Source organism: Pseudophryne corroboree, chromosome 1, assembly GCF_028390025.1.
Source record: "Pseudophryne corroboree isolate aPseCor3 chromosome 1, aPseCor3.hap2, whole genome shotgun sequence".
Taxonomy (NCBI): domain Eukaryota; kingdom Metazoa; phylum Chordata; class Amphibia; order Anura; family Myobatrachidae; genus Pseudophryne; species Pseudophryne corroboree.
In genome coordinates this window covers 1,058,404,226-1,058,426,074 of record NC_086444.1, presented here as the reverse complement: position 1 = coordinate 1,058,426,074, position 21,849 = coordinate 1,058,404,226, and the positions used below count along the sequence as shown (strand labels likewise).

At 44.9% G+C, this 21,849-nt stretch overlaps 1 protein-coding gene across 1 annotated transcript in view; it reads right to left on the bottom strand.

Annotated features, from left to right (window-relative positions):
• PDCL2 (phosducin like 2) overlaps positions 1-21,849 on the bottom strand; it is a 149,693-nt gene that overhangs the window by 33,441 nt on the left and 94,403 nt on the right. Inside the window, exon 5 of the mRNA XM_063950572.1 lies at positions 16,643-16,851. Coding sequence (XP_063806642.1) covers positions 16,643-16,851 — 209 coding nt within the window. The remainder of the gene's footprint in view (positions 1-16,642; positions 16,852-21,849) is intronic.

Below are 21,849 nucleotides of genomic sequence, written 5' to 3'. Positions count from 1 at the left end.
CGGCCGTTCAAGAGAACGGCCGATATATCGGCCAGTGTGTGCGGGCCTTTAGATACTATGTAACTATGTAACTTTTCCTGCTTAAGCTGCATCTCCATGGCAAACTTCCATGTAGCATAGTTCTCTGAACCTTTCAGCTTAGCAAAGTACATGCTGTGTCCTGTATTATACATCCTTTCTGCACCTGTATAAAATGTCAATTTAAACTGTGTCACTGTGATTATTCAATAGCACTCATGGGGTTATTCTTCAAGTACAGTACATGCGGGTCTGGGCATGTGACTGGGCCCATAACCTGTTGGCAGAGTGTACTGGGCTATCCAGTGCAGTGACATCAGTCCACACACTAGATGACTTAAACAGTAATGCAGGTTTATTTAGTGTACACAGGTGACTCAGATGTAATACCGATAGCTGTTATCAGGATCCCATATATCACACAAGGTAACAGCATTAGGTAGTGGTACTTATCAGGAGATGTCTGTAGTGGTGAAGCATGGAGGACTGCACAGCCATGCAGTCTGACTCCAGCTGTAGAAAAGATGATGCATGCACTGGAAATGCTGTAAGTCTCTGTAGCTGAGATCTGCTCCCAGTCTCAGCTCTACACACTTGTACACCAGGACTCTGTCTCTCAGTCTCTCTGTGTGTCACTCTCTCCTCACTCTCCCTGAGCTGGAGGAACAGGAACTACATCATATAACTCCGCCTCCGAGTGATTCCTGGCACTAGAGGTCTGACACTAGGGGATGTACCCATAGACTGGTACACAGAAGGAGATAAGTACAGAGCGCACCATATCCTAATAGTTAAAAGTTGTCTTCATAAGACCTCATTGTTTTATTTACATTTTATACGTATTTCTTGATACAGTACATTCATCTAATTTACTGTGCATATAACATCCTATTTATGTGTATTATTAGTGGGCTGGTGGAGTTCTATTTTCTTGACAGAATAGGTTTTTTTTCTAAACTGTACATAGTGGGCATTGACATTACATGTACATTTACTGTACTATGCATACTAATTATATACTTTGTTGCTGTACTCATAGGCGTGCGCACCGGGGGCCTGGTGCGCACAGGCACCCCCTAATGTCTGTCACCCCCTGCACACCACACCTGCAGCACTGTGATGATCAACAGGGCCAACCCTACAGCACCCACGCGGCTGAGCGCTGCAGCCCGACATACCCTGCAGCAGTTTGACACGGCCTACCCCACTTGCCTTAGACACTGGCGCACAGACCCTTGTGACGTGTCTCCCATATGTCTGCTTCTGTCCCCGCGGCTTGCCGGCTCATGTCAGATGTGCATGACAGCCAGGCAGCCGTTCGGGTGTGCCTTGGAGCCGGACAGCAAAGTGACTGGCGGTCGATGATGAGGTATCACAGGGCTAGGCAGCTATTCATTGTATAAGCCAGCCGCAAGAGCTCAGCTAGGGGGCCAGGCTGACTGACAAGGCTTGTGGCGGGCAGAGCTGAGGGGACAGCACAGTGTTCTCAGTCAGCCAGCTGTGCTGCAGTGCTGAGAGGCCGGGCTGACTGAGGAGGCGGGCAGCAGGTGGACACGATCCTGAGAGAGGCAGGAGGATTATCCTGTAGTGCAGACTCGGGGACCAGGTGGGAAGTAAGTAGCACTGACAGAGTGGTCTGCTAATGCTGATGATCCTGGCTGCAGCCTGCTTCTCACTCACAGGCAAATGTCTGCCTGTGCAAGTGTGAGCAAGAGCTCGTGATCATCAGTACCAGTGTCTTCCCCTGTCAGTTGATCATTAGATCCAGGTGTAAGAAGGTGGAATGGGGGTTGTGTGTTCCCCCACCCCCTTCCAGGAAACTTCAGTCTGAACTTTCCGCTCATACAGTGTGATGTAATGTGAATTTCCACTCATACTGTGGTATAATGTGAATTTCAGCTCATACCGTGTGGCGTAATGTGTATTTGGCTCATACTCTGTAGAGTAAGGTGTATTTGTCCCATACAGTGTGACGTAATGTGAATTTCCACTCATACTGTGTGGTGTAATGTGTATTTGGCTCATACTGTGTGACGTAATTTGTATTTGGCTCATACCGTGTGGCATAAAGTGTATTTGGCTCATACAGTGTGACGTAATGTGTATTTGGCTCATACAGTGTGTTGCAATGTGAACTTCCACTCATACTGTGTGGAATAATGTGAATTTCAGCTCATTCCACGTGGCGTAATGTGCATTTGACTCATACCGCATGGCGTAATATGTATTTGGCTCATACCGTGTGGTGTAATGTGTATTTGGCTCATACCATGTGGCGTAATATGTATTTGGCTCATACCATGTGGCATATTGTGTATTTGGCTCATACCATGTGGCATAATGTGTATTTGGCTCATACCAGATGTGGCTCGGATGACACGTGTAAATATGAAACTTTATATTAAAACTCAAATGTTCGGCCCCCTAAATCTCCTGTACTTTTCAGAGTGGCCTGCTCAGAATCAGGGAGTAGGTGCTGGGGAGTGCAAGGGGTGGGGTGTAGGGGGGGACATGACGGGAATACATATGCACCTAGGCACACCACTCTCTAGTTTTGCCACTGGGAGATAGGTTGGGGAAGTGTAAGCAGTGATAGAGTGCAGCAGCAGCTAGGACTCAGAGTTAAGCCATAGCGGACAGTCAGTACTGGGGTGTATTATATTTACTTTATTAGGAGCTAGGGAGAAATTAGATTAAGCCATGTGATTTTACTGAGGGAATGTGAAATAGTGTGGTGCTAGATATGGCCAAAAGGCGGTACTAGACATGCCCCACCAGTGGTGCACCCCCTAATAAAATTAGCTGCGCACGCCTATGGCTGTATTGTTTCACAGAATGCCAAGTAGACTCATTGGTTGAACATCCCTAGGTGCTAAGTGTATAGTGTGCAATACAAGGCCCTTTTCTTAAAAGTGCAATTCAGCAAAAGTGCAGTGCAAAGTTCTTTGTTGCCTTGTACCCTAAGGCCCTCATTCTGAGTTGATCGCTCGCTAGCTACTTTTTGCAGCCGTACAAATGCATAGTCGCCGCCCACGGGGGAGTGTATTTTCGCTTTGCAAGTGTGCGATCACACGTGCAGCCGAGCGGGACGAAAAAGTTTTTTGCAGTTTCTGAGTAGGTCTGAACTTACTCGGCCCTTGCAATCACTTCAGCCTGTCCGGTACCGGAATTGACGTCAGACACCCGCCCTGCAAACGCCTGCGTTTTCCCTACCACTCCCAGAAAACGGTCTGTTGACACCCATAAACGCCCTCTTCCTGTCAATCTCCTTGCGATCGGTTGTGCGAATGGATTCGTCGCTAAAGCATTGCACAGCAACGATGCTGTTTGTACCTGTATGACGCGCGTGCGCATTGCGGTGCATATGCATGCGCAGTAGTAACCTGATCACTGCACTGCGAAAAACGGAAGCGAGCGATCAACTTGGAATGAGGGCCCAAGTGCAGCTAGATTTCACTAAAGTGCGTAGGTTTGCGTAGCAAGATATTGGATTGCAGGAGCAGCACACCAATGAGAGAAGTTAGCATACAGCACACAACAGGAACATTGTTGTGCGCCTAGTTTGTAGAGTAGTGTAAAAAAAATTATTTTGGATTGCAAAATGAATGAAGTTATTGAAATAATCTAAAGGGTAAGAAAATAAATTTTAGGGGTAATCTTTGCTGCGTGAAAGGAGACACAGAGTAATTCAGAGTTGATTGCAGCAGCAAATTTATTAGCAGTTGGGTAAAACCATGGGGGTCATTCCGAGTTGATCGTAGCTGTGCTAAGTTTAGCACAGCAATGATCGTTAACTCAGACATGCGAGGGGACGCCCAGCACACGACTAGTCCGCCCCGCATGTCAGTGCCGGCGCCCCCACACAAATACAAAAGCATCGCACAGAGGTGATGCCTTTGTATTTGAGGAGTAACTCCCGGCCAGCGCAACTCCTGCGGCTGGCCGGGAGTTGCTCGTCACTCCCGCTGGCCGCAGCGGCTGCGTGACACGTCACGCAGCCACCGTGGCCCGCCCCCCCCCAACGGTCCGGCCACGCCTGCGTTGGCCGGGCCGCTCCCCCTAAACGGCGGCTTAACACCGCCATTCAGCCCCCTACCGCCTAGTGACCGCCTCTGTCTGAAAGGCGATCGCTAGGTAATGAAAGCTGCCATGCGCCGGCGCACTGCAGCGTCGGCGCATGCGCAGTTCCGACCCGATCGCTGCGCTGCGACAAACTGCAGCGAACGATCGGGTCGGAATGACCTTCCATGTACACTGCAGGTGTGGCAGTTATAACATGTGCACAGAGAGTTAGATTTGGATAGGTTATATTGTTTCTGTGCAGCGTAAATACTGGCTGCTTTATTTTTACACTGCAATTTAGATTTTAGTTTGAACACACCCCACCTAAATCTAACTCTCTCTGCACATGTTATATCTGCCCTCCCTGCACTGCACATGGGCCCTCATTCCGAGTTGATCGCTCGCTAGCTGCTTTTAGCAGCAGTGCACACGCTAGGCCGCCGCCCTCTGGGAGTGTATCTTAGCTTAGCAGAATAGCGAACCAAAAGGTTAGCAGAAGTGCTCGAAAATATTTTCATGCAGTTTCAGAGTGGCTCAAAACCTACTCCTACATTGCGATCACTGCAGTCTGTTTAGTTCCTGGTTTGACGTAACAAACACGCCCTGCGTTCGGCCAGCCACTCCCCCGTTTCTCCAGTCACTCCTGCGTTTTAGCCTGACACGCCTACGTTTTTTAGCACACTCCCGGAAAACGGTCAGTTACCACCAAGAAACTAGTGATGAGCGGATTCGGTTTTACTCGGTTTTACTCGGTTTTACTCGGTTCTCAAAACGGCATCTTATTGGCTCACGGATGTCACGTGTTTTGGATAGCCAATAAGATGCCGTTTTGAGAACCGAGTAAAACCGAGTAAAACCGAACCTCGCTCATCACTACAAGAAACACCCACTTCCTGTCAATCACTCACCGATCAGCAGAGCGACTGAAAAGCGTTACGCGCCCCTGTGTAAAATTGCATAGTTTTGTGTGAAAGTACTTGGCGCGTGCGGCCTACGGCCCATACGCATGCGCAGAACAGCCGATTTTTAGCCTGATCGCTATTCTGCAAAAAACAGCAGCGAGCTATCAACTCGGAATGACCCCCATGGTTTTGCCCAACTGCTAACAAATTTGCTGCTGCGATCAACTCTGAATTACCCCCACAGTCAGTTCCAATTACAAATTACTTAGTATTTGCACAGAGCTCAAATCTTTGTACACATAAGTGTTATATGTGCATTATATTAGAGGAAACACTTATGTGGATATAGGGGGTCATTCCGAGTTGATTGCTCGCTAGCTGTTTTTAGCAGCCATGCAAACACTATGCCGCCTCCCACTGGGAGTGTATTTTAGCTTAGCAGAAGTGCGAACGAAAGGATCGCACAGCGGCTACAAAATAATTTTGTGCAGTTTTAGATTAGCTTCAGACCTACTCAGCGCTTGCGATGACTTCAGACTGTTCAGTTCCTGTTTTGACGTCACGAACACGCCCTGCGTTTGCCCAGCCACGCCTGTGTTTTTTCTGGCACGCCTGCATTTTTCTGAACACTCCCTGAAAACGGTTAGTTGACACCCAGAAACGCCCACTTCATGTCAATCACTCTGCGGCCAGCAGTGCGACTGAAAAGTTTCGCTAGATCTTGTGTGAAACGACATCGGCCGTTGTGAAAGTACGTCACGCGTGCGCATTGCGCTGCATATGCATGCACAGAAGTGCCATTTTTTTACATCATCGCTGCACAGCGAACATTTTCTGCTAGCAATCAACTCGGAATGACTCCCATAGTTGGTAATTCAGACCTGATCGTAGCAGCAAATTTGTTAGCAGTTGGTAAAACCATGAGGGTCATTTCGAGTTGATCGTAACTGTGCTACATTTAGCACAGCTGCGATCAGGCACTCAGACATGCGGGGGGACGCCCAGCACAGGCCTAGTCCGTCCCGCATGTCAGTACCACCCCACCCCACCCCTGCAGAAATGCAAAAGCATTGCACAGTGGCGATTCTTTTGCATTTCAGGAGTAACTCCCTGCCAGCCACTTTCCGGCTTTTCTGGAAGCAGCGGTGAGAGCCGCGACTCACAAAGCCGGCCACGGACAGCCCTCACAGCGATACCAACGGCTGAGGAATCCCCGTGGGTAAGTTAGGGACAGTTAGATTCCAGACTTTTACATCTATATCTGGATACCACCAACCTAACCATTTCTCAAAAGAGCTGTAAACAGAAGTTTTTAAGAATTAACCATCACTCTTTTTTACAGGTGCCACACTCACTTTCTACACGTATAATTTAGCGCTCGTTTTCTAACTTATAACCATCTATTTTATCTGAGCTGCTTTTACATAAGCGCAGACAACATTTTTTATTGATTTTTAGGCAACTGTTTATTGTTTTCTGCTGCTGCCCGCTATCATGACTAATTATACATCCATTCATGTGTCACATACAAATACAAGGAGTAACATCAATGATTTATTTTCTACAACTACACCCATATTAGAAACTCCAGCAGAAGACGATGGGTTCTGTAGCCAATTTTTAAAGTTAGAAAAATTATACACCCAAGAAACTAAGCAATGGTTGGAGATCACCACTTTGACCAAATATGTCGAACATGGGATGATCCCCAGGGGATTAAGAATTAACAAAACAGCTACTTTTTTACACAATCAATCCAATTTTTATGAAAAATGGAACAAAATCTTGGATAGATGTTCCCTTGACCTAATCAATCTCATCATTGAGGACAGGCAAACATCATTAAAACACATTAGTGAAAATATTCATATTTATGAAAAACGTTTTGAACCACTATCTAAGATGGATGACTTCAACAACTTAATGAAAATGACCAATCAGAAGATAGGAAAATTGGAGGATAACATAATCCAACAAAAACAGAGAAAATTTAAGAGAGATAAAGAAGAACAAGAACTGTTCAAACAAAATGCCAATACAAAAAGAACCATACATAACACTCAAACTGCAAATCAAAACACACAAAGATGGAAGAATACCAGGACTAGTCAAGAATACAACACTGAATATAAAGAAAGAAAATTCTGGAAGAATCCACAAACAACCAAATACAGACCCACTTCCCAAAGTAAACAGATGTATCACCAAAACACTGGAAGATGGAAGGAACCACTCATCAAAAATACCCCAGCAAGATCCAACACCAGAAACTATCCAGCTTATAATAAAAGAAATTTCACATACAACAATACATACAGACTGACTCATACAAAGCAGGACAGAGACAAGCAATACAAGAAGAGGATGACACAAACAACTCTTACAGACCATACAGAACAAAAATTTACAGAAAACTTTGCAGCCAAGAAAAAATTCAACCAAGAGAAACCACTGTGAAGAAACGGATGATGAATCTGATTATGAGGAAAACTGTTTTTTAGACATCAATCGGGGTATCAGGAAACCACCAGACACAACAACACCCAAAAACAAGAAAATGAAAGAAGGAAGGAACATAGTAGGAGGGGAACGAGAGGAGGGGCAAGGAGCAAGAAAAAAGACTTACAAGTAAAGAAACCGTCAGTATTTAATTTGAGCAAGAAAATTCTTACAAAAGCACAACTAGACATTTTGCAAAAAGGCTTGAAGTTCGCTCCCCAGTCGAAGATTAATAAATTTGACATCTACATCGACCTTCAAAAATATATCCGAAAATTATTCATAAAGAAGTTCTTTTCAAAAGAAGAAACAACTGCGTGCATGAACATCATAGACGACCAATTCTTACACTCTACCCTGAAACCCACATCAACATTCAACCTGATACATTGTAAAGGCTCCCATATTGAAACATTTAGAAAACTGGTAGAAAAGGATATTGAAAGAATTCCTGAACGTCAAACAATAAAACAGAGCTTATCAAAAACAGAAGAGACGCTCTAAAAGAACTAAGAGAAGACAACCAGAATGTTATAAAACTAGCAGATAAAGGAGGAGGCGTGGTTATTATGGAATGAGAATCATATGAAAAAGAAGTAGAAAGATTGCTCTCCGATGCCACCACATATGAAGTCTTAGAACGTGGTCCTACCAAACAATATCTACAGGAGTGGAACTGCCATGGGCACATCACTGGCGCCCAGTTATGCCAACCTCTTCCTCGCCAAATGGGAAGATGATAACATCTGGTCGAATAACGAATACCTACCACACATCAAGTGTTGGTACCGTTATACCGACGACATCTTCTTCATATGGAGTGGTACAGAGGAAATCCTTGAAGAATTCAAATCCTACATAAACAATAATACCTTGAACCTGGAGTTTACAACATTAACAAGTAAAGAGCAGATCGTCTTCCTAGAGTTGGAAATTTATATTCAGAACAACATTCTACAATCAAAGACACATATCAAACCCGTTAATGGAAACAACATGTTATCAACAACCAGTAATCACCATCAGAACTGGATCGCAAACATACCACGTGGTCAATTTCAAAGAATAAAAAGAAATTGCACAGATCTGGCCATATTTAATGCACAAAGTGAAGGCATGATGAATAGTTTTTGGAGAAAGGGTATAAGAAAGAAAAACTGGAAGCGGACATTGCAAAAATTGAACAGATGGACAGAAAAGATCTATTAAGAGATAAAGATAAAAACAAAGATATGAATGTTTCTTTACGTCTCCCTTTCATCACTCAATTTATGTCAGGTCCAGGTGTTTTTGTGAATCCGTTAACCCGGGACCAACCACAGGTGTAGGTGCTGGGGTATGAAGAAAGCAGGGAGGGCGAAGAAAGTTCCGTTTCATATTTTATTAGAAATAACAGTTCAGTAAAGTGTTAAATGACAAGTTGTTAATCATCATATTATACTGAAGTATTGCAGGAACGGCAGAAATAATATGCAGGATAAAACTCAAAGACAAATAAAAGAAATGTTCATGGAACTGTATGCAAAACAAACTGAAGAATAAATGTTGAATTGTCCAAATATAAACAAGCTTTGATGCTGAACTGTAGAATGTGTTTAACTGGATAATGCAGACATGAAGAAATAGCTGTGAGGATTTGCAATGAAGTTTTGAGAGGTAACTGAGAGACTGTGAAGAATTATCCTTGTAATGGCAACATAGAAAGTAAAAGTACTAAATTGGGTTACTTGCGAGTTCCGGAGATCACTGTGAAACTGTAGCAGATGATATAAGTGATGAACGGGTTAAATGCAGAGCAGAACAAACGAACAGCTGAAGTTAGTGGAATCCTCCAAACTTTGTATGGTAGGCAGACAAGGTAACCTCATGCAAGACTCTGGGAATCCAACTGCTTCCAGTAGGTGTGCAATTAACTGACAGCACAGCGGGGAGTTGGTGGATCTTTTAGCAGTGAAGGCTGCAGACGGACCTCTGGGAACGGAGGCGATATCTGGACCACGGGAATCACACAGGAATGCACGGAGAGAGCTCAGAGCTAGAGCACAGCGTTGATACAACAAAGCACTTGCCCAGAGTAACATAATCCCAGCCTACTTAAAGGCAGCACAAGCACGGGATTGGCTTACACCTGCCCACAGGTGTTTTCACAAGTGCTCTGTATTACCTATTTGGTCTCCAACATGGCCACCTCCTATACAGCAGACACACCGCAGTGCCTTAGGCCATTTGGTCCCCGCACTCACAGTTCCCAGATTCTGCATTACCTGTGCCACCGATCACGCCGCGTCCCCACACGGGCGCACAGCACCGCGAGCAACCGCACTGGCAACGGATGAACCCCAGAACCCGCAAAGGTAAGAGACCGGTTCGTGACAGTACCCCCTCTTCTACGGGTGGTCTCCGAACACCTTTGAACCTTGTCAGGATTTTTGGAGAAGTATTTCTGTACCAGTCTTGGAGCATGAACATCTTCAGAGAAAACCCAGGATCTCTCCTCTGGACCGTAACCCTTCCAGTCGACCAAAAACTGTAAACGTCCATATCGGGAACGTGAGTCCACAATCTCTTTAACTTCAAATTCCTCATTCTGCAAAGAGTGAACTTTAGGAGATTTGGACTGGGTAGTACGGAACTTATTGAGAATCAAAGGCTTCAGTAAAGATGTATGAAAGGCGTTAGGAATTCTCAAAGATGGTGGCAACTTGACTTTGTATGACACAGGGTTGAGTACCTTTACAATGGGAAATGGACCAATAAACTTGGGAGCAAATTTCTTAGAAGGAACTTTGAACCTGAGATTGCGCGTAGAAATCCAAACTTGGTCTCCCACTTTGTAATTCGGTACAGCTTTACGTTTTCTATCTGCAAAAGATTTATAACGAGAGGAAGTTTTGACCAAGGACTTACGTACACAACTCCAGATTCTAGATAGACGTTGAAGCTCTTGATCTGCCGCTGGAACCTCTAGGGCTGGCAATGGATGGAACTCTGGCACACGAGGATGAAAGCCGAAGTTAATATAAAAGGGCGTAGATTCTGAAGATGAATGGAAGAGATTATTATGAGCAAATTCTGCCAATGGAAGGTAGTCAACCCAGTCATCCTGTGAGGACGATATATATAGCCGGAGAAATGTTTCAAGGTCTTGGTTGACTCTCTCAGTTTGTCCATCTGTCTGAGGATGATATGCAGAAGAAAAATTCAACTTGACATTTAAAGATGAACAAAGCGACCTCCAAAACTTGTCCACAAACGGTGTTCCCCGATCAGAGATAATCTCTCGAGGAAGGCCATGCAACTTGAAGATTTCAGAGATGAACAAATCTGGCTAGTAAAGGGGCTGATGGTAACCCAGTTAATGGAATGAAATGTGCCATTTTCGAAAATCGATCCACTATCACCCAAATGGTATTTCGCCCTTTTGATGGAGGTAGATCGGTCACGAAATCCATTGAGATATGAGTCCATGGTTGTTTGGGTATGGATAATGGATGTAATAAACCTGGTGGAGAACTTCTTGGACTCTTATGTTGGGCACATTTAGGACATGCTGCTATAAACTCTTGGACATCGGCTTGGAGACGTGGCCACCAATAAGACTGTTGAATAAATTTGAGAGTCTTTAGAACCCCAGGATGACCCATGAAGGAAGAGGAATGAGCCCAGTTAAGCAGCCGTTTTCGAAGACTTGTGGCGACAAAGGTCTTGCCAGGCGGAGGAACTGGAGAGGTTCGAGTCATTAAAAAGGACGTAGGATTCACAATGGCTTGATTCGTGGTAGCATCATTTAATTCAGAAGAAGCAAAGGACCGGGAAAGGGCATCTGCCTTTTTGTTCTGAGACCCTGGACGATAGGTGAGCTTGAAATCAAATCGTGTGAAGAAAAGCGCCCATCGAGCTTGTCGTGGATTCAAACACTGAGCTGATTGCAGATACAGAAGATTCTTATGATCAGTATAAACTGTAATGCGATGTTGTGCTCCTTCTAGAAGGTATCTCCACTCCTCAAATGCCAACTTGATGGCAAGTAATTCTTGCTCACCGATTGCATAATTACTTTCTGCCGGGAGGAACTTACGGGAGAAATATCCGCAGGGATAGACTTTTTTATCTTCAAAGACTTGTGATAACACAGCTCCTACTGCTTCTGTAGATGCATCCACCTCTAGTAGAAAGGGACGATTCAAATCAGGCTGTCGAAGAATGGGAGCTGACCCAAAGGCTTGCTTTAAATCAGAGAAGGCTTTGATTGCTTCAGAAGACCAGTTCGTAGGATTTGCTCCCTTGCGAGTTAGGGCTGTGATGGGAGCAGCTAACGAAGAATAATTCTTAATGAATCTCCTATAGAAATTAGCAAAACCAAGAAATCGCTGAATCCCCTTGAGAGTTGTAGGAGTGGACCAATCTCGGATAGCTTGTACCTTACCGGGATCCATACATAGCTCTGATCCAGAAATGATGTAACCAAGGAACGGTATGGAAGATACTTCAAAAGTGCACTTCTCTAGCTTACAATAAAGTTGATTTTTCCTCAGACGTGTCAGTACCTCTTTAACTTGGTGACGGTGAGCCTTTAGATCCTTAGAGAATATTAGGATATCATCCAAGTACACTACTAGACACTTGTAGAGAAGATCACGAAAAAGTTCATTCACATAGCTTTGAAAAACTGCAGGTGCATTACAAAGACCAAAAGGCATTACAAGGTATTCGTAATGCCCATCCCGGGTATTAAAAGCAGTCTTCCACTCGTCCCCTGCCCGGATGCGGATTAAATTGTAGGCCCCTCGGAGATCCAATTTCGTAAACACAGTAGCTCCCTTTACCCGGTCAAATAATTCTGGAATTAAGGGTAATGGGTACTTGTTTTTCACAGTGATCTCATTGAGTCCACGGTAATCTATGCATGGTCGTAACCCACCGTCCTTCTTCTTAACGAAGAAGAATCCGGCTCCTGCAGGTGAAGAAGATGGTCTGATAAATCCTTTGGTTAGATTTTCCTGTATATAATCAGACATAGCTTGCGTCTCTGGGATGGATAGCGGATAAATTCGTCCCCTAGGAGGGGTTTTGCCCGGAACCAGGACGATTGGGCAGTCCCATTCGCGATGAGGAGGTAGAGAGTCTGCTGCTTGTTTACTGAAAACATCTGCAAAGGATTGATACACCGGAGGTAGGTCGGGAAGACTAATTGACCGGAGAGGTACAATTGAGGCTAAACAGTTCTTGGCACAAGATTTACCCCACGAAAGGACTTCCATGGTTTGCCAATTAAATTGAGGATTATGTTTCTGCAGCCAAGGTAAACCAAGTATCACATCTTGAGAGGCTTTGGGAATCACGTAGAAGGAGAGGTATTCGGAATGGAGCACACCAACTTTCATCTTGAGACATACGGTTCGATGAGTAATTATACCATCTGGAATTCGACTTCCATCCACTGCTGTAACAGCAACTGCTGCTTCCAGAGGCATGGTTTGAACTTTAGACCGTATGACAAAGGCTGAGGAGATGAAGTTCTCGGCTGCCCCGTTATCTAGGAGAGCTGAAACTTTCACTGTAGAACTTGGAACTTCTAATTGAATAGACAAGGTCGGCTCTTTCCCAGAACGTGATTCTAAAGTAACTCCTAGCTTAACCTCTCTTGAATAAGCTAGGAGGCGAGAATTTCCCGGTCGGAGTTTGCAGAATTTAACTAAATGTTCGGAGGACCCACAGTACATGCAGAGGTTACCCTGTCGACGACGAAGTCGTTCATCCTCTGTGAGGCGAGAGCGCTCAATCTGCATAGGTTCTTCTGTCGTCACCGGAGACTGTGATGAAGAATCTTGTCGAGGCCTAGGATGATAACGTGGACTGGATCGCTCTGCCCTGGATTTCTCTAAACATCGCTCCCTGTAGCGTAGGTCAAGTTTGTTACAGAGAGAAATCAATTCATCCAGTTTAGTTGGCACATCCCGGATAGTTAAATCATCCTTGATTCTCTCTGAAAGTCCATTCCAAAACGCGGCGATCAGGGCCTCCTCATTCCAGTTTAACTCTGAAGACAACGTGCGAAACTGAATAATATATTGACTGACAGGACGTAAACCTTGACGTAGACGGAGAATCTCCAAAGATGCTGAGGTGGTCCTGCCTGGTTCGTCAAAGATTCTCCGGAAGGATGATACGAACTCTTTGTAATTAGAGAGGATAGGATCACCTCTTTCCCATAATGGTGATGCCCACTCCAGAGCCTGACCGGAGAGGAGGGCAATAATATATGCAACCTTAGAACGAGCTGATGGGAAACTGGCGGGCAACAGTTCGAACTGGATCTCGCATTGATTCAGGAATCCTCTGCAAAGTTTTGGAGTTCCGTCAAAATTACTCGGAGAGGGTAACTGCAAGCGGGACGTAGGCAGCGTCACAGGAGAAGCTGTAGTGGTTACTGGGACAACCGGAGTTGGAATCTGGACTTGAGACATTTTAATAGCCGTATGAAGAGTCTCTAAACGGTCTGCCATAGTTTGCATAAACTGCACTATTTGTGTCTGTATAGACTCCTGGTTTTCCAGACGGGAAAGGATATCTGACGTAGCACCGCCTCCTGCGAATTGGTCACTTGACGGATCCATGTGGCCAGTGCTTACTGTCAGGTCCGGGTGTTTTTGTGAATCCGTTAACCCGGGACCAACCACAGGTGTAGGTGCTGAGGTATGAAGAAAGCAGGGAGGGCGAAGAAAGTTCCGTTTCATATTTTATTAGAAATAACAGTTCAGTAAAGTGTTAAATGACAAGTTGTTAATCATCATATTATACTGAAGTATTGCAGGAATGGCAGAAATAATATGCAGGATAAAACTCAAAGACAAATAAAAGAAATGTTCATGGAACTGTATGCAAAACAAACTGAAGAATAAATGTTGAATTGTCCAAATATAAACAAGCTTTGATGCTGAACTGTAGAATGTGTTTAACTGGATAATGCAGACATGAAGAAATAGCTGTGAGGATTTGCAATGAAGTTTTGAGAGGTAACTGAGAGACTGTGAAGAATTATCCTTGTAATGGCAACATAGAAAGTAAAAGTACTAAATTGGGTTACTTGCGAGTTCCGGAGATCACTGTGAAACTGTAGCAGATGATATAAGTGATGAACGGGTTAAATGCAGAGCAGAACAAACGAACAGCTGAAGTTAGTGGAATCCTCCAAACTTTGTATGGTAGGCAGACAAGGTAACCTCATGCAAGACTCTGGGAATCCAACTGCTTCCAGTAGGTGTGCAATTAACTGACAGCACAGCGGGGAGCTGGTGGATCTTTTAGCAGTGAAGGCTGCAGACGGACCTCTGGGAACGGAGGCGATATCTGGACCACGGGAATCACACAGGAATGCACGGAGAGAGCTCAGAGCTAGAGCACAGCGTTGATACAACAAAGCACTGGCCAAGAGTAACATAATCCCAGCCTACTTAAAGGCAGCACAAGCACGGGATTGGCTTACACCTGCCCACAGGTGTTTTCACAAGTGCTCTGTATTACCTATTTGGTCTCCAACATGGCCACCTCCTATACAGCAGAAACACCGCAGTGCCTTAGGCCATTTGGTCCTCGCACTCACAGTTCCCAGATTCTGCATTACCTGTGCCACCGATCACGCCGCGTCCCCACACGGGCGCACAGCACCGCGAGCAACCGCACTGGCAACAGATGAACTCCAGAACCCGCAAAGGTAAGAGACCGGTTCGTGACAATTTAACAGCAATTCAAAGGTGATTGAAGAAATGCTGAATAAACATTGGCATATCCTGCATCTAGATGAAACATTATGACATATGTTGCCAGAAAAACCAAAAGTAATTTACCGCAAAGCTAAAAATGTTAAACAATTCTTAGTCTCAAGCCATCTAAAGAACGAAACACGAAGCAGTTCTAAAATAGGCAAAGGCTATTATAAGTGTTTAAACTGCAAAGCATGCAAGAATGATAAGGAGAGATCCACCAGACCGACTACTGCCTTCAAATCATTTGCGACAGGAAAAGAATATACCATCTATGACTCCCTCACGTGTGACACAGAAGGTGTTATATATTTAGCCATCTGCCCCTGTGGGTACCAATATGTCGGCCAAACTAAAAGGAAAGCAAAGATAAGATTTGCTGAGCATATCTACAATGTAAAAAAGGGACTTAAAACACACAGCTTATCAAACCATTTCCTAGAGAAACATCATAAAGATCCGACTGGACTCACGTTTCTACCAATTCAAAAGACAAGAACAAATTGGAGAGGAGGAGACATAACTATTGATCTAAGAAAACAAGAAAGTAAATGGATATTCGAATTAAAAACCTTACAACCATCTGGCCACAATATTGATATCGACCTTAATGTTTTTTTTATAAACACACATTCCTTACACTAAGTGGCACCTGTTTTAAACATACTTGTCTTTCAAATCTTCAAATTTTAATTAAGAAAAATGGAGCACTGTATTTCCTTTTTTTACCATGTGCTTCCCACAATTTTCGTTGTCACTTCCGGACCGGAAGTCCCGGAAGTTCCGTTTTTTCCCAAATGGGAACAATAAAGTTTTAGTATAAATAAACAACTTTTTAATTAAAAAGTGCTTTGAACAGCACGAAACGCGTTGGTGGACAAGTGGTATCACAGAGAAGAACATCCACGCCGCTTGGCGGACCCGGACTGACGTCTCACTTTCCGGCTTTTCTACAACATCTCTCTCCCGCTGGATGCAGCGGTGAGAGCCGCGACTCACAAAGCCGGCCACGGACAGCCCTCACAGCAATACCAACGGCTGAGGAATCCCAGTGGTAAGTTAGGGACAGTTAGATTCTGGACTTTTACATCTATATCTGGATACCACCAACCTAACCATTTCTCAAAAGAGCTGTAAACAGAAGTTTTTAAGAATTAACTATCACTCTTTTTTACAGGTGCCACACTCACTTTCTACACGTATAATTACCGCTTGCTTTTTTAACTTATAACCATCCATTTTATCTGAGCTGCTTTTACATAAGCGCAGACATTTTTTTATTGAAAATCATATCTGCATTAGCCCCCATGGTGGGATAAATTATACCATACCTGTAATATTACAAGTACAGTATTACCTTTTTCAACACATGCCTAGGAAAAGTTAAGGCGCTCGTACCTTCTGGGGTTGCATTTGGCCCTCCACATTGATCAATTCCTAAAAACATTCCTTTTATCTGTCCATTTCTGTAGGCGGATAAGATTGGTAAGCAAGTATCCTGGTACTTGTAAATGCAGCTATCAACAACGGCTTTCAAGAATTTGGTTTCTGGAAACTTCTTAGCCAGTATAGCTAGGTAATTGTTAAGCAGAGCGCACATTGGTATGCTGAACGAGAGAGAATTGTACAATGTAAATAAGAAAAAAATATATACTACAATTAAATTAGGAAACAATGTACTCTTTCAAGAAAAAAATAAATACACTAACTTTCACAAATGTTACCATGGAAACATTACAGCATATTCACAGCACATTTAATATTAATCACAAGACTAATGTCACAATTTTGTATTATTATTGCCATGTCAAGAAACAAATTGCTTCTAAACCTAAAAAAATAACCTGTTCCTAACCCAATGTGAAAAGTAGTCCATCATTATGTGTTTAACCAAATCCGAGTAAGGTGTATGGTGAGCAACATATAGTATAGCACGTGTAGCAATGTGACTTTGCCCCAACTTGTCCAGAACACAGTAGAATACCCTAGGGGAATCTGGTCTGCCCATAAAATGTAGGCATATCCCCTTAAGAAAAAAACTGCCCTATCATAGTCTTGGCATCCAGAAAAAGAACTCTCCCTGAAACTCTCAATTTATTATTCACCTAAATCTATGAGAAGTGTGTGTGTGTGTGTGTGTGTGTGTGTGTGTGTGTGTGTGTGTGTGAAGTAACCCATATGGATAACGCCAGAGTTCTTTAGCGCCATCATGAATAACAAGCCGAATACAGAGCTGCCTCTTTGCTTTGTCAGTGTGAGAAAGCTGCTCTGATTGGTTAGTATCTGTTGGACCAGTGGCGTAACTACTGCCCCCACAGCCCTCGCAGTGGCTTGGAGGTGCAGGACTGTGGGGGCGCCGCCACTGATTTAGCGCAGATTGACATGCGGACGAACCGTCCGCATGTCAATCTGCTATCTCCCTCCTTCCCTAGCCGCTGCTGTAAGGAGGGACACGGAGGGCACAGCGCGCGCCTCTGCTGTGTCCCTCCTGCGTCTCCTGCGTGTCTATTAAATGAAGTGCCCGTTCGTGAGCTCTGATTGGCTCACGAACCGGCACTTAATTTAACAGACACGCCGGAGACGCAGGAGGGACACAGGAGAGTCGCGCGCTGTGCCCTCCGTGTCCCTCCTTCACAAAACAGCGGGGCAGCGGGGGGGAGTTGTAACTGGCACTGGGGGATCATATTTGGCACTGGGGGAGGGGGAGCATATTTGGCACTTGAAGGGGCATATGTGACACTGGGGGGTATATGTGTACCTGGCACTTGGGGGGGGGGCATATTTGGCATTGGGGGCATGTGTGTACCTGGCACTGTGGGGGAATATCTGGCACTGGGGGCATATGTGGCACTGGGAGCACAGCCCTAGCAACAAGCATTACCCCCTAGCAACGAGCATGGCACCCAGTGCATGAAACCCCTGGCAACGAGCATGACACTCAGTGCATGAAACCCCTGGCAATGAGCATGACACCCAGTGCATGAAACCACTGGCAATGAGCATGACACCCTGTACATGAAAACCCCTGGCACCGTGCATGGAACCAAGAGCATGAAACCCCTGGCAACGAGCAGGTGATTTAAAAGTAATTAGAAGCCTTACTGTAGGACTTAATGTGTAATGGGCATTGCGGTGTGTGGCATAATGTATCACGGACATTGCGGTGTGTGTCATAATGTGTCACAGGCATTACGGTGTGTGGCATACTATAACACGGGCATTGTGGTATGTGATATAATGTCTCAGGGGCATTGCAGCGTGGCATAATGTATAACGGGCATTGCAGTATGTGGCATAGGGTATAACGGGCATTGCGGTATGTGTCACAGGCATAACGGTGTGTGGCATACTATATCACGGGCATTGTGGTATGTGGTATAATGTCTCAGGGGCATTACAGTGTGGCATAATGTATAACGGGCATTGCGGTGTGTGGCATAGGGTATAACAGGTATTGCGGTATGTGTCACAGGCATTACGGTGTGTGGTATACTATATCACGGGCATTGTGGTATGTGGTATAATGTCTCAGGGTCATTGCAGTGTGTGGCATAATGTATCACGGACATTGCGGTGTGTGTCATAATGTGTCAGGCATTACGGTGTGTGGTATATTATATCACGGGCATTGTAGTATGTGGTATAATGTCTCAGGGTCATTGCGGTGTGTGTCATAATGTGTCACAGGCATTGTATGTGCTATAATGTATCAGGGGCATTGCAGTGTGTAGCATAATGTATAACGGGCATTGCGATTCCTGTCATAATGTGTCACAGGCATTACGGTGTGTGGCATAATGTGTCGGGGGCATTATGGTGTGTGCATATTGTGTCATGGGCATTATTGTGTGTGGCATAATGTCTAAGGGCCATTGCAGTATGTGGCATAATGTATACTGGGCATTACTACAAGGAGGAAAAATGACAAATAATGTAAGGGGCATGAATCAGGATTATTTTTCTATCCTGTGGCAGCCAACGTCTGGGCGTGCAGGTTGCAAAACTGGTGTATAAGGTAGTCTTTTCCTGCAATGCCACGTCCCTTTAAGCGAAGCCACACCCATTTCAAAATTGCCACACCCCTTTTTTGCCCCGCGCACAGGTTCATCCCTTTACTAGTACCAATCATGGGGGATGGGGGGGCGGAGAATTTTTTGGCTTGGGGGAGAAAAATTTCTAGTTACCCCACTGTGTTGGACCCCATATGAGGTCTAACCACATTCACATTTGTGCTGTGTAGTTCATTGATAACATATCCATGCACTCTGGCTTGTGTATTCAAAGCTTGTTGCTTTTCACGTTTGTACAGATCTTTGCTAGACTGTGGAATCAGGAAAGGAATATATGCAATGCTAGTTAAAGAAATACCTGATTTATGTGCCTTACAGGCTTAGCTTTATTTGAGAAAGGCCATTTACAGTAAAGTTTTCAGACAAACTGAATTTTTCCTCCTGCTCAGAGGATATGTAATCTAGAAAATATAGTTAGAATTACAATTGTCCAATTGATGCTCTTTGTGAGAACACACGCTTATAATGCATGTGTGTTTTACTGTTTACACAAAGCACAAGAGTGCAAAAAAGACATATGTCTTACACTGTTCTTACAATTAGTAGGTAAGCTGTGATATATTGTTATCATAGATCATCTGCCACCATATTTCAAATCCTACGGGCATGCCCTTTTGTGGATTTACTAATAAGAAGTTTGGTGTGTGTATATGGGGAAAAAAGTGTCAAAAGTGTCTTAAAGTGGGGTTTGGGCTAGGGCCGTAGTTGACCAGATGTCCTGCTTAGCTTCTCACTGAGCCTCCACAACATACTGTATATAAAGGTATCACTGGTACTCTCTGATTATCAGAACTCCCGGAAAAGGGCATATACGTGGAAACATAGGGCCTAATTCAGCATGGGTTGTAGATGCGCGAAAAATCGCACACCTACAACCCATTACTCTAACATGCGGGGGGATGCCCATGACAGGGCAAGTCCGTCCCGCATGCCGGGTCCTGCCTACCCCCCGCAAACATGCGAGCACATTGCAAAACAACGATGCACTCGCGCGTTTAGGGTTAGAGTGGCCAATCCCGGGATTGAGATTAGTGGGATCCCGGGATTTAGGCCAAAAAACATTGGGGATTCAATCCGAGGATTGGAAGCTCCAATCTCGGGGATTGAGGGATCAGGCGGCCCTTTTTTTTTTAAGCTGGGCTGCCTGGCTCCCCCGCATGTCCCGCTGCGCCGTCCGTCGTCACCCACTGAGACAGACGGATGTGCCCCACCCATCCACCCCCGTCGTATGGTGAAATGTGTGTGCGGGGTGGGCGGGGCGAGGGGGTGGACACATAGGGAAAAGCCAATCCCGGGAATCCCGGGATTGACCATTTTTCAATCCCGATACCCGGGATTGATAAAATGGCCCTGGATTGGCCTCCCTATTCAGTGTTGCCTCCTCAGCCATCTTTTGGGTCGCAGCAACCGCTGCGGCCCACCCCACAAAAAGTGCGTCGATGCCCCGTCACCGCTCCCCCAGGTCTTAAACAGCAATCGCAGTTTAAGACCTTGCACATGCACGCACCGGTGTGCGTGCATGTGCACATGTACTGAAGTCACCGAATGGTGATTTCAGCATAATTGCGGCTGATGCTGAATCATCCCTAATAATCAAGTTGCCGGCTGCTGGTATCCCGGCGGTCAGAACAACGACAACGGAATCCTCACACCTAGTGAAATGCCGGCAAATCCCACTCGGGTGGTGGTCCACCACCTGAGGAGGAATATAACCCTGTGGCTACCAAAGGTCGCCACCGGGCTCCAAGCGTGGCGAGCGCAGCGAGCTCGCGTGGGGTCACGCTGCACTCTCCACCAGTATTCTGGCTGTTGGTCATACTGAATCCAGGACTCAGCACATGAGAAATGCAGGATGCAATTGGTTCAGCAATAAAAATGACAAGTATAGCTACTGTATGATAAGCAATGGAAAAGCAGGACCTCCTCCAATAGTGCTGGGGTCATTGATGTAAAGTAGAGAGCTTACATAGACTACATTACCACTATTTGTGACACTCTATTTGGAGGGTTTTTTCTAGTAGATAATGCAGAGTATTATTACAGAGTATTATTTCTCACTTTCATGTAAAAAAATAATCTCTGTCACTGGACACTGCAAGAAAAATGCAATATAGAGAAATGGAAGGAGATTTACAAGTGTGAGAGGACTGCACCGGAGGTGTAAAGGGAATGAGGCAATAGAATGAATTGGAGCTACAGCAGCCCAATCAGGGGGTTTGTTCATGGCAACAGTGCAGCACTGACAGACTATTCTTCTGTAGCGTGAAATGCATTTGCTCATGCAATGGTGGAGGAGTCAGGGGGGCCTCACTGCATCAGGTGTTATGGTGCCTCTGTCCTTTCTCAGATTGATGGCCTGATTCCCATATGTACGCAATAATGATGATCACACAACTGAGTGATTATCAGTAGACTGTTCCGCGATCACACTGCGCACATGCCATGGTACTTTTTGATGTAAATCACAGTGAGTAGTTAAACACAGAGAAGGGACCGTTTGGGGAAGGTAATGGAGAGTGGTAGAAATAACACAAG